Source organism: Myotis yumanensis, unplaced genomic scaffold (genome assembly GCF_028538775.1).
Source record: "Myotis yumanensis isolate MYYU_CA2020_CCGP unplaced genomic scaffold, mMyoYum1.0.hap1 SCAF_16, whole genome shotgun sequence".
Lineage (NCBI taxonomy): Eukaryota > Metazoa > Chordata > Mammalia > Chiroptera > Vespertilionidae > Myotis > Myotis yumanensis.
Window position 1 is genome coordinate 20,335,953 of NW_027223767.1, and position 12,857 is coordinate 20,348,809.

The following is a 12,857-nucleotide window of genomic DNA, read 5'->3' on the forward strand; positions in this document are numbered from 1 at the left end:
TACCCATTGGGGTAATAGGTATCATAAAAATCCCTGATTTTGCGCGGGAAACCTAAATAATTGCCAATAATTGCCCGCGCCATCTTATATTTTGGCGGGAAATTCACCCCACACCGGAGTGTTAAGTACTAGAGTGTACTTCTTGATTGTGTTTGCACTAAAAAGACTGGGAATTTAACTTGGAGGGCTTTTATAGAAACAAGAAGTCATCAAATAAAGTTTACCTAGAAGTGAATATAAGAATCTGATTTTGAATAACCTGCTAATATTCTGCTTCCTATTCCAATTTGAGTTTTTTTCCTACACACATCTAAGCAATTCTAGGACACCAGAGGGGTGTTTTACAAATCAACTGAATTCTGACACTGTCAAACAGCATCAGATCCAGCCCAGTTGTCCAAAACTTCTTGCTCCCCATTTCAGATGTCAATCATAAGTCCAGGTTGTCTCTGGATTGGAGTTTCCAATGACCTCTTCTTGCATTCAGTTTTTTTGCCAGAGCAGCTCACATAACTCAGAGAAACTTATTATAAAAGAATATAACTCAGTAATAGCCAGATGGAAGAGGTGCATAGGGCAAGGTACCTGGGAATGGGTACAGCGTTTCTAAGCCCTCTTTAAATGTGCCATTCACCCCAAACCTCCATGTGTTCACCAACATGGAAGCTCTCTGAACCCACTCCTTTGGGCTTTTGTGGAGGCTTTCTTACATAGGCATAATTGATTTAAATTACTGTCCAATGGTGATCTAGTCAACCTCCATCCCCTCCCCTCTCAAGCTTTTTCTCCCTTCCCGGTCCCCTGGCAACCAGCCTCCATCCTTAAGTACTTTCCAAACGTTGTGTCATTAACATAACAAAAGACACCATGCTTGCTCTCCTCAACTTCAGAAATTCCAAGGGTTTTTGGAGCTCTGTGCCAGGAACAGGATGAAGACCAAATATATATATTTTATAAATCACAATATCACACCTGCTAATAGTAGTTATATGCGTTTATATTTCCATATGTTGGATTTCTCTAAAGTCAGGTGCGATTGTGCTGATAAAGGTAAGGAAGAAGGGAAAATGGTCTTTAGGTATAGGATGTCTCTAGGTTTGGGAAGATAGCGTATGCCCCTCCTCTGACAGCAAGCCTTGTTTGTGTCATTGGGTCGGGAGGGGAGGAATGAAAGTCAACCTGAGGACAGTAATTGAAAAATCCTGATCAATGCTATTCAAAGAGTGATCACTTATTGTTATAAATGTGCCACTTGGATGTGTTACCTCAAGGAGTGAAATATATTGGAATTACCAGAAAGAGAACAAAGAAAACTGTAAACCTTGAGTGTGTAGGTCAGAGGTGAAAGCCAGAAATACTGGATCCCATGAGCTAGTAGTTGTGTTTAGCTCCAGTCCAGATAATCTCAGCTATTTTAGTGACTGTCCTACTTCTTATTTGAACCTTCATCTAGTTATAAATGTAGCAGCTCAGAATTATAATTTATCTCATTGGACAGTATTATTCTCCTACCACAATTCTCCAGCATGGAAAATTTTTAAAAGAGTAAGGGAAAAAAACTCTTTTGAAAAATTAGCTTTGGATTACACTTTCTAAAACCTTCCTCTTCAGTGCCCACCACCAGAGGGGAGGGACACTTCCCCCCAAAACTTAAATGCACAGAGGAAGTAGACCCAGCTAAGCTTTGTATTTCTGTTTGGTGTAGATATTTATCACTGACAGTAAAGAGAAGACAAAATATTGGTTTAAATCCAGCTTGTTTGACTAAAATGTTAGGCAGATTGCTCTGTGGCATGTAATAGTAAGTGGGGTTGCCGGCTTTCAAAGTTCCTGGCCCTGGTTGGCCTTTTTCTTTCGTCAACTTCCACACTCAACTGCCACCCAGGTTTCTATTTGACCTTGTTCACTTAGCTTTCCCCATACTAAAAAGAAAAGCAGATTGAACACAAACTGAATGGGCTTGATTTGTAATCCAGACCAGAACAGATGAGGCAGTGTGGGTGTAAACACAGCTTACAAAACAAGACCTTCACATAAGCTGGAGCTGCCTTGGCTGACCTCACAGTGACTGAAAGATGATGGCAGAATTGAGAGCAGATCAAGGGCTTATTATGTCTAATTGTACTTTCTTATGCATGTGTCTTACACTAGTTAGAATTTCTTATCTGGGCTTCATTTAAAATATCCAAACACTTTCTTGTCACTTTAGACTTAAGGAAGAGGTGGACCTGGATAGGCAGGAATGAAGGTGTTTCTTCCCTGATTGTATTCATTTATGATAGTACATTATCTGATTATCTCCTAAGATCTAAAGCCTCAGATTTCCTAGTACAGAATAGAGAATATGAGGAAATCTCTAATAGTTTAATACAAAGAAATTTCAACTTTGTTTTATAGGATATATAAGAACAAGTGAGGATTCAAGTAATGGTTGGCCACTTTAAAACGCTTAATATGTTCAGTAGATATATATCCCTTGGGATCTGCTGTATTTAATAAGTACTTTTATTTTAATGTCAGTTACTAATGTGGAAATAATTTTAAACTGTTGACATTATTCTAGGGGGAAATCTGAACATCTTCTTAGGTTAAGTGCAACTGAAGATTATAGTTAAAGAAATAAGAATGGCAAGATTCCTTCATTGGTACCTTCTTGTGGGCCTGAAAGCACAGCCAGTGCTGCCTTTGCCCAACAGATTTCACACCCCCACTCTCATCAACACCCACCAAAGTACAAAATGGAGATGGGTTTCAAGTGTCCCTTCCATAGGACAAACACAAACAAGTGTTACTGTAGTATAGACTAAAAGTGGACATAATTATAGTCCTTCAGTGAACCAAAACTTTCACACGTCATTAGAGTAGAAGGAAGCCTCTATGTCAGTGGTTCTCAACCTTCCTAATGCCGTGACCCTTTAATACAGTTCCTCATGTTGTGGTGACCCCAATTTCATTGTTACAAATTGAACATAATTAAAGCATAGTGATTAGTCACAAAATCAATATGTAATTATATATGTGTTTTCCGATGGTCTTAGGCAACCCCTGTGAAAGGGACGTTCAACCCCCAAAGTAGTCGCAACCCACAGGTTGAGAACCACTGCTCTATGTTGACATTGCAATGGAGAATAATTATTTTTTTTGTTTTGTAAATTTCACCAGGTGATCTCCAACAGCATCTCCAAGCAATGTTCATATTACTCCGCCCAGAAGACAACATCAGGCTGGTAAGTTAGTGTATCCTGTAACTCTCTTCCTCAAAAGACTGTCCAATACATCGAACTTTATGCAGTCATTTTTATGTCCCAGCACAGTACTGGGAATTCCATGGAAAGAAAAGAATGGCATGTCCCTATTATCAAAGAGCTTAGAATATAATTGAGGATATGAGCTAAAGTGAAATGATGTAAAATAATTTGATGATTCAAGACTGTTGATGAATACCAGTTTGTAGGTTATTGACCATAACAACAATTGAAGTTCTGAAAAGAGGAAACTTGGAGACTTGACCTCATTGAAGAAGGCTTTATGTAGGTAGTAGAGCTTGAGCTGAGTCTTGACTTACATTGCAAGAAGAAAGGAGACCTTCATCGTAGATGAGGACACGACTGAAGCAAAAGCACACTAGAAAGAGAGAAGATGAGAGTGAAATGGCCAAGGTTTTATGCTGGTCTCAGAGTTGGGAGACCTGGGCTTTAGTTTTTACTTCTCATCTGATGTTGGACAAGTTGCTTAGCCTGTCTGTGCCTGCTTTCCATCTTCTCTCACAGTGTAGAGAATCAAATGGATGTGAAAGCATACTGAGTGTAAAATGCTACCTAAATATGGGGACTATTGTTACTATAGGGAAGATAAGATACCAGAAACAAGGCAGACAGATAAGGACTTCATGCTCCAAGCTAAAGGTCTCAAACTCCTAGTCCATAGGCCAGAGATATGTTTTGTTTGGACTGATACCTTGTTTAGGGTTCTTTTGTTTAATCTCAGCCAGAATTTTAAAGTTGGGTGATTTCACATAAAAATCCAGACTTGAGTCTTGTCTTCAAAATTCTGGCAACACTGAAACCTTGTTCTCATATGCCAAACTTGACTAGATGTGGTGGAGAGGAGAGCATTGATGTGGCCTGGGTTCTTAATCTACCGTAATCTCCACATAAACTACTGTCTCCTGGACAGTAAAGCCATGTGTCACCCTTTGTGATCATTCCTTCACTGTTTTCTTATAGTAAAACATCTCATAGAAGTAGGAAAACAAAAATGGGATGAGTATGTTTCTTTGTGGAAAGTGAAAAGTTTTTCTACGCACTTAATATTCACATGGCCTACTTCACTCCTTTATATCCCCTATCTGAACCTCTAGATTAACACCTGGAGGTGGTACCTCTACCTCTGCAGTAAGCAGTAGTAAAGCATTACAGGTTTCTGAGCCAAGGAATTACTGGGAGAGCTACAGTATTTAAGAAAAATTCCTCATAAGCGAATACAGAATAAAGGGGAGGAGGTGGACATCTGAAATTAGGGAGGCCTGCTAGGTAGTTATTGCAATAATCCAGGTGTGTGATGATGAACTCTTCCAGGTTAGGTGGGTAATGTCAAGTTCAAGTACTTGATCTCTGCTTCTCTCTGGGAAGAGAAATAATGAGTAGAATACAAGAATGACTAGAAAGTTGATGATCAGGCCTCTGAACTCTATGGTAATTACTGATTCTTTATTCACATAATTATTATTTGTTTAAATTATGTCTTTTTATTCCCTCTCAATTGCTGCCTCTATCACCTTGGCATGACCACTAATTTTTGTTGAAAAATTAACTTTGAAATTTAAAGGAATTGAGATAAGAAATCCTTTTGTAATTATTTTATATTCTAATCCTAAAGTAGCACTTATACACTTTTCTATATTACACATTTTTTCTATATTTCTTTACATACTTCTATCTTAAATAAATGAACAAAGTGGAATACAGTTCTTACAGCATTACTATTCCAAAATAGTGATACTCCAACTATAGAGTACAGCAGAATCACCTGCAGAGCCTTGTGAAACTGCCACTTGTTGGACTCTACCTGCTGAGTAACCCATAATAATGGTTATTTGCATATATCATGTGTCCAATACATATTTGTTGATAGTTTCCAAAAATTGTGTGGTTTGGTAGAGCTAAATCTGACATCTGTCGCTCACTCTTTTTTCTCATTGATAACCTATGGGTTTGATTACATCTCTACTAGTAAATGTCAAAATAATTTTAACCACAAGAGGCATGGGAGAACATTAAGGGAGCAATTAGGAAGGTAGAATTGGCAATTAAATTTTTTATTTCCCTGCTAAAATATGCTGCTTCAGCTGCTTTGCATATTAAAAATGTAAATTCAGAAAATGTATCTGATGCCTCTGAATTAATTCAGAGTTCAAATGACAAGCCTTTTTACAGTTGTTTGAATAGTTACAAACACATAGTCATTATGTTTCAGATTATTGTGTGAGTCATCTTCAAGAAAATGAGTGAATACATTGTGTGCTTTGGACAAATTAGCACTTTTCTAACTGAAAGGAGCGTTTGTAGACTCAAAGCAAAGCCTTTTGTTTTGAGTTAAATTTGGAATGCTAAAACTCTCATTCTGGGACTTGGGCATAAGGTTAAAAGTTTGATAGTCAACTGAAAGCCCTGCCTTTAATTTTTTAATAACTCAACAACAAATAGAGTTACCAAATCCCACATTTTGCTTCAGCATTAAAATTAGGACTAAATTTTTTCTCCAGAGAACCCTGCTTTCAAAATAGTTTCAAGCATTAACTTTAGTACTTAGGAAAACCATAGCTGATACAATGAAGACAGTGGTTTTATAGTACTGTTGCACATTATCAAAGACCCATTTATTTATTAAAAAATAGACTGAGAATTTAAGGACTTTTCTAACATTTGAATTAATATCAACTAATGTTTTTAACTAGAGCTGAAGTGTGCTAATAACATATGAGGAGGTGTTTTTGAGTACTTTGCAGGAGAGTTTAAGAAAAGGAGTTTTTTGTTTGTTTGTTTGTTTTAACAATTTTTTTTCCAAAAAGAAAATGGGTTTATTTTTTCTAAGTATAAATATATTGGTTTTTGTTTCTCTTAATCAGACAATACAGAAAGGCCTAAAGAACAAAGTAAAAATCACTTTGTGTCCTACACTCTGAAAAAAACCATCCTTAGCTATTTTGATAAGTACCCTTCTAGTCGTGTGTGTGTGTGTGTGTGTGTGTGTGTGTGTGTGTGTGTGTGAGAGAGAGAGAGAGAGAAAGAGAGAGAGAGAGAGAGAGAGAGAATGATTCTGAGAATTGTTCTTACTAAGGTGGACAGTGATGAAAATAGCCAAATCTGAGCATCCGAAAACCTTCTAGTCTGTCTAAAGCATTATCTCTGTAATTCTAAGAAGCAAAAGTATAAAGTAATTTAAGATAATAAGGGCTTATGTCTGGGGGTAGTGGGAGGGGGATGCACATGTGGGTGCATGTGTGTGTGTTTATAAAGGTGACAGTGGATAACTGACAACTTATTAATGGATGAATGAGATTGGAAGATGTATGAAATAAAAGGCTAAGTAGTTCTAAGCAAAAGTATGCCAGAGAGAGTTGTGTTTTTTACAAAAATAGATGAAAATACTAGTGCTGTTTATAATCTTTCTTCACACTTGATCGTGGATATTTTTCCATGTCAGTAAATAAAACTTTTTTAATAGCTACACAGAATATGTCAGATTTTTTCTTCTTTAAGAATTTCATAAAGATAGATTTTAAAAAATAATATCCAAAGACTCCCTCAAGCTCTATTACTTTTGAATTCTGTGTTCTTTAGTTTACTAGTGTCACATAAAGTCTCCTTTAATTTTTGATATTGACTTTGCTTTGTTCTTTTGGCAAGAATTTAATATTTACATACTTTTGAAAGCTTTCTCTAATAAACTGGGTGAGCTGCCTGTCTAGACGTTGGAACTTTATAACGTGGCTTCCCTGCAGGTAAACATTGCATGCAGGGACATGATGTTAGACTCTTGGTGGGAAAAAAAAAAATTAAAGGCAAAGATACAGTGTAAGCTTAGGGAGGAGTATTTCCTGATATTGGATGATGCTGAGAAGTTATTGGATCAGATGGTATTTGTGAGCTGCTTGTAATCAGATACACTTAAATTTAGTTACTGAGGGAAGTTTTAACATCACTCTTTATAGATAAATTTTGAAATCAGGTTTGGTTCTTGCCTCCGAAATAAAGCAAAAACAGATTACTTCTCAGACCTACCTCAGTCCTAGGACTGCTGGAACCAGTTCACCTGAAACTTGTAATAGGATTTCAAATGTAGTCAATAAATGGACTTTCTTGGAATAATTTTCTCAATTGCTATTGCTGCCAAGTTTAAAAATCTAAAATATGTTTTGTGTGGACAATTAAAATAAACTGCAGTATTATCCTTTTCATTGAGAACTTTCATTAATCAGATGCATCTTAATCATTGTCTTATTCCAGTCATTTATTCCATATAAGTTCTGGAGACTAGAAATGTTGGAATTGTTGCCAATTCTAATATTAGGTTATTATGTACAAACTACCACTTTAAGTTAAATTTCTCTGATTGGCTTAGTAAATTAAATTAGATTATTAAGTTTTGTTAATCTTCTCCCCCAAAAAAGAAATATGAAATGAACCTCAAAACAGGGTGGATATTTGATTTTTCTTAATACTCTGGCTCTTAAAAAAAAATTTTTTTAATATATTTTATTGATTTTTTACAGAGAGGAAGAGAGAGAGATAGAGAGTTAGAAACATCGATGAGAGAGAAACATCGATCAGCTGCCTCCTGCACATCTCCTACTGGGGATGTGCCCGCAACCCAGGTACATGCCCTTGACCGGAATCGAACCTGGGACCTTTCAGTCCGCAGGCTCTATCCACTGAGCCAAACCGGTTTCGGAAAAATTTTAATTCCTTAACCTAGAATTTTGAAGCTTAAGAATAATTTTGGAGCCTGGGGTTAATCCCCTGACATTGAAGAATTTTTTCTGTAAAAAATTTCATTTTGCCGAAACCGGTTTGGCTCAGTGGATAGAGCGTCAGCCTATGGACTGAAGGGTCCCGGGTTCGATTCCGGTCAAGGGCATGTACCTGGGTTGCAGGCACATCCCTAGGAGGAGATGTGCAGGAGGCAGCTGATCGATGTTCCTCTTTCATCGATGTTTCTAACTCTCTATCCCTCTCCCTTCCTCTCTGTAAAAAATCAATAAAATATATTTTAAAAAAAAATTTTCATTTCATTCTTCTAATTAGGATGTAGTTGAAGTAATGTCATGGCTCCTGACCCCCTGATTAAATAAGCTGCACTTCCCATTAGTAAGAATTTAGCAATTCCTGTGGATACTATCTAGAGGTCCATCATCAAATCCCAGGACCTCTAAGTGCTGTTTTTCCATCTATGAAGCTTAAAATTCAGTGAATCTGAGATATGCCACTTATTTAGGCCTAAGTCAGAATGAGATGACTGGTGCCTTTCCCATTAGGTTTGGGATGATCGGTTGACATGAGGGCCAAACATTTGAAATGCTTTGTATATTATTGATAGATAAATAGGGAGGAAGGAGGAGAAGGAAGAATAAATATACCCAGCAAGTATGCTCAGTGGTTAGGATGTCGGCCGCACACTAAAGGGTCTCAGGTTCGATTCCCAGTCAAGGGCACATACCTGGGTTGCAGGTTGGATCCCCAGCAACCAATTAGTGTGTCTCTCACATAAATGTTTCTCTCTCTCTCTCTCTCTCTCTCTCTCTCTCTCTCTCTCTCTCTTCCCCCCCCCCCCCCTTCCCTCCCTTCCACTCTCTCTAAAAAGCAATGGAAAAAATATCCTTGGGTCAGGGTTTTAAAAAAGTAAAAGGAGACAACTAGTGTTTGCACTGAATATTACAAAGAAACTTGCCCACATGCTAACTTGGCCCGATAACATGCATGATAGTTAATAATTATGGAGGTTATTTTTTTTCCTTTTATCAGCTTCAACTTAGCTAATCAGTTGCCACTAGTTGGTGTAGAAGCTGTCAGTAAATTATCAGAACCGCAGTTCAGTTGTTGCCATGCCATTTGTAATTGAGCCGTGCCAGAAATTCTCAGAGCCTTGACAGAGGATAAAAGCGCCTCTAACATATTCAGCAAAGTGAACATTTGGCTCAGAGCTTGCCAGGGCAAGCCCAAGTTTAGATATATAATAATATCTGAGATCTTGTTTATAAGAAACTCTAGTTTGCCTGCACTGAATTTCTGATTAGTTTAATATTTTGTGAAGCATCTCTAGAATCAGAGAGTCGATGATGCCTCCAGACCTCACGTTGCATGTACTCCTATCCATAGCTCTATGTGTATACTGTTCACTTGGTCCCAGCACACTAGGGCTAGACCTTCATCAACTTAAATATTAGTTCCTTTTAGCTTCTCACAAGTGAATTTGGGTTGAACTGCTCTATTCATAGAACACAAAGCCAGCAGTGCAGCTCTCTACCTTGTGTACTTGGAATCAGAATGGTGAACATTGCTTCTTGTATCACTTCTTAGGAGAAACAAGCTTTAATGTAGCCACTTCTGCTGTTTGTGCTTCCCTGGCTTTTCGTAGGAGTGTCAGAATAGAGACAAAAAGATATCTATGGAATCTCACCGCTACCTTGGTAAATGGGTCATTTGAGCTATGTAACTATGTCTCTTTTTCCCCGTTGCCTGGCCAGTGATGGAGTTAGAGGAAGGAGACTCCAAGAGGAACAACAGTACTGAAAGAATTCCAAAAAGAAATTTCTGACAATTGTCTTGAGCCAATTAATGGTTTTGGAACTCTCTTTTCTGAGATAAGGAATGTGGGTGGGGTTGTTTTAGACAGAAGAAATTGCCTCTAGTACACATTTCCCTGGCTTTTTGTCAATAGAGAAAAAGAACGGACTACACTATACACTTCATGAGGGTAGGGACTATATTTCTCTTTCTTCTCCACCCTTGAATCCTCAGCACTTCTGCTCTGACTGTATACACAATAGATATATAGTAAATATTTGAATGAATGTTGAGTGGAAATGATTTTACTTTATTTTTAAGGTTTATAAAGTATCTTTTTGAGCTTCTTATTAATAAGATTCTCAAATGTATAAAGCACAAAATATATTCTCATGAACCCATTACACAGCTTTAATAACCATCAACATTTTGCCAGATTTCTTTCATCTAGTTCCCCCTTTTTTTTCTTTTTTTGTTGGAGCATTTTTTAAACCACTTTATTGAAGTATAATTGACATACAAAAAGTTGTACATATTTAATGTATACAACTTGATAAGTTTGGAAATAAGTAAAGACCATGAAACCATCGCCACAATCTATGCCATGAACGTATCCCTAACCTGCAAAAGTTTATTTTTTAGAGCAGTTTTAGGTTCACAGTAGATTTGAGCAGGAGGTACAGCAGGTCCTCAACTAATGTAATTTCATTCAACCTTGTTTTCTGTTACAATATTGATGAGATGCCACAGGAACATAGCTTGCTTCTATCAATTAGCCCCTGGTAAAATTGGTTTTGTTATATGTTGTTTTGCTTAAAGTCGCAGAAGCTATCAGTGATATTAAGTGAGGACTTAATACAGAAATTTCCCATATACCCTCTATCCCCATAGCCTCCCCCATTATCTTCATCCCCCACCAGAGTTGTACATTTGTTACAATTTATAGACCTACATTGATACATCGTTATCAACTCCAAGTCCATAGTTTACATTAGGGTTTACTCTTGGTATTGTACATTCTATGGGTTTTAATAAGGACGTGTAGCCCTAGCTGGTTTGGTTTAGTGGATAGAGCGTCGGCATGCAGACTGAAGGGTCCTGGGTTTGATTCCAGTCAAGGGCACATACCCGGGTTGTAGGCTCGATCCCCAGTGGGGGGCGTACAGGAGGCAGCCAATCCATGATTCTCTCTCATCTTTGATGTTTCTGTCTCTCCCTATTTCTCCCTTCCTCTCTGAAATCAATAAAAATATTTTTTTAAAAAGAATAATAATGACATGTATCCACCACTTCAGTATTATACAGAGCAGTTTCACTGCCCTAAAAATCCTCCGTGCTCTCCTAACCCATGGCAACCGATGATCATTACTGACTCTAGAGTTTTGCCTTTTCTAGAGTGTCATATAGTTGGAATCATACAGTACCTAGTCTCTTCAGATTGGCTTCTTTCCCTTAGTAGTATGCATTTAAGATTTCTCCATGTCTTTTCATGGCTTGATAGTTCATTTCCTTTGAGTGCTGAATAATATTCCATTGTCTGGCTATACCACTGATTTCCATTCAGCTACTGAAGAACATCTTAGTTGCTTCCCATTATTGGAATATTTTAAAGTAAAACTTGAATACCATGTCATTTCATTTCAGATACTTAAGAAAAAGGCATTATCTCGATGCCGTTATCACACTAACAATAAATCCTTAATATCATCTAAGACCATGTCCATATTCAAATTTTCTGAAGGCCCTTTTAAAATATCATAAATAAGCAATAAATATAAACTTTATGATAAAAAATAATATAAGCTTCAATTGTTATTGAAACTAAAGAAATTTTATAGTATATAATCTATAAGAATTCAATAGAGCAACTCCTCTTAGATATTAATAGTTTGCTTTGTATTATAATTGTTTATGGGACTTGGATCTGTGAGTCCAATGTTCCCATTCATACAACCTCACATTCCCCTCTTCAATTTTTAGAACATGACCTGGTAATTGTTATTATTATAAATTGTGCTAATTGCAAACATTTATTGAGCATTTATTTACTGTATGCCAAGCAGTGTACACGCATTATTTTATTATCAAAACCCAATAGGATAGGTATTATTATTTCTCCCTCCAATTAATTTAATAACATTTATAGGTTTTATAGTTAATACATGAGCTGGTATTTGAATGTGGGTCTTCTAACTACTGGCTTTGCTATCTCCCTAAGTATGTTTTAAGATGCTGATGTAAAAAAGGTTGAATGATCTAAAATTGACCTTCTAAATTTCATAATTTCTTTGTTGTCTGTTAACCTCCAGGCTGTAAGACTAGAAAGTACTTACCAGAATCGAACACGTTATATGGTAGTGGTTTCAACCAATGGTAGACAAGACACTGAAGAAAGCATCGTTCTAGGAATGGATTTCTCTTCTAATGACAGGTATGGTATCACAAAAGGAGGATGAGAAGACTCCTTTTAAATAACCTATTCCAGTTGTCTTTTGAATTATCACAAAAACATGCAGTGCTACTCTTAAAATTAAATGCCTAAAACTAGAGAAGACAAAAATATCTTAGTCACACAATCTTGAGAGATGAAAATGTTTAATGAATGTCTTTGGTAATGTGTTTCTAATTTACACTATTCCTTACCTTCCTCTCGTCTTTAGGTGGAGATGATTTTAACTTGTATCTCCAGGAGGGGTGAGGGGAGGAGCTGTCCTTTCTTTGCAATCGTCTTTAAGCAGTAATGACTTGCTTTAGTGATACTGTACCAGTGAGTCCTAGGTTCAAAGAGAGCCCACTTTAACTCCATTCTCTTGTATTTATTCATGGCTTTACACCTTGCTTTTATCAAATGTTTTGCTTCCTTTTTCCTTAAACTCAAAACAGAAACTTTTATAATCATGCACCTTTGACTTTAGTGGCACTTTGCGTCCTATGATTAGAGATATCAGACGTGACACAAAACCTGGCTTTATTGTGTCTCTAAGGTTTGCTGCTTTTCTTTTTATTTTCCCACTCTTTCTGGAGAGACCTTGGGAAGGCTGTGGAATGTGACTACTAAGCAGATCTCTGCGC

The 12,857-nt window shown here is 37.0% G+C and overlaps 1 protein-coding gene and 1 non-coding gene across 6 annotated transcripts in view; both read left to right on the top strand.

Moving 5' to 3' along the window:
- Positions 1 to 12,857, top strand: part of SSH2 (slingshot protein phosphatase 2) — a 216,444-nt gene that overhangs the window by 159,562 nt on the left and 44,025 nt on the right. For all 5 annotated transcript variants that reach the window (XM_070394824.1, XM_070394823.1, XM_070394826.1 and 2 more), the window contains 2 exons: positions 3,163 to 3,227; positions 12,095 to 12,216. In XM_070394824.1, the coding sequence (XP_070250925.1) occupies positions 3,163 to 3,227; positions 12,095 to 12,216 (187 nt within the window). The remainder of the gene's footprint in view (positions 1 to 3,162; positions 3,228 to 12,094; positions 12,217 to 12,857) is intronic.
- LOC138995248 (small nucleolar RNA U2-19) lies at positions 6,342 to 6,421 on the top strand. Its single transcript, XR_011468572.1, has one exon. It is a non-coding gene; the product is annotated as a small nucleolar RNA U2-19 (small nucleolar RNA).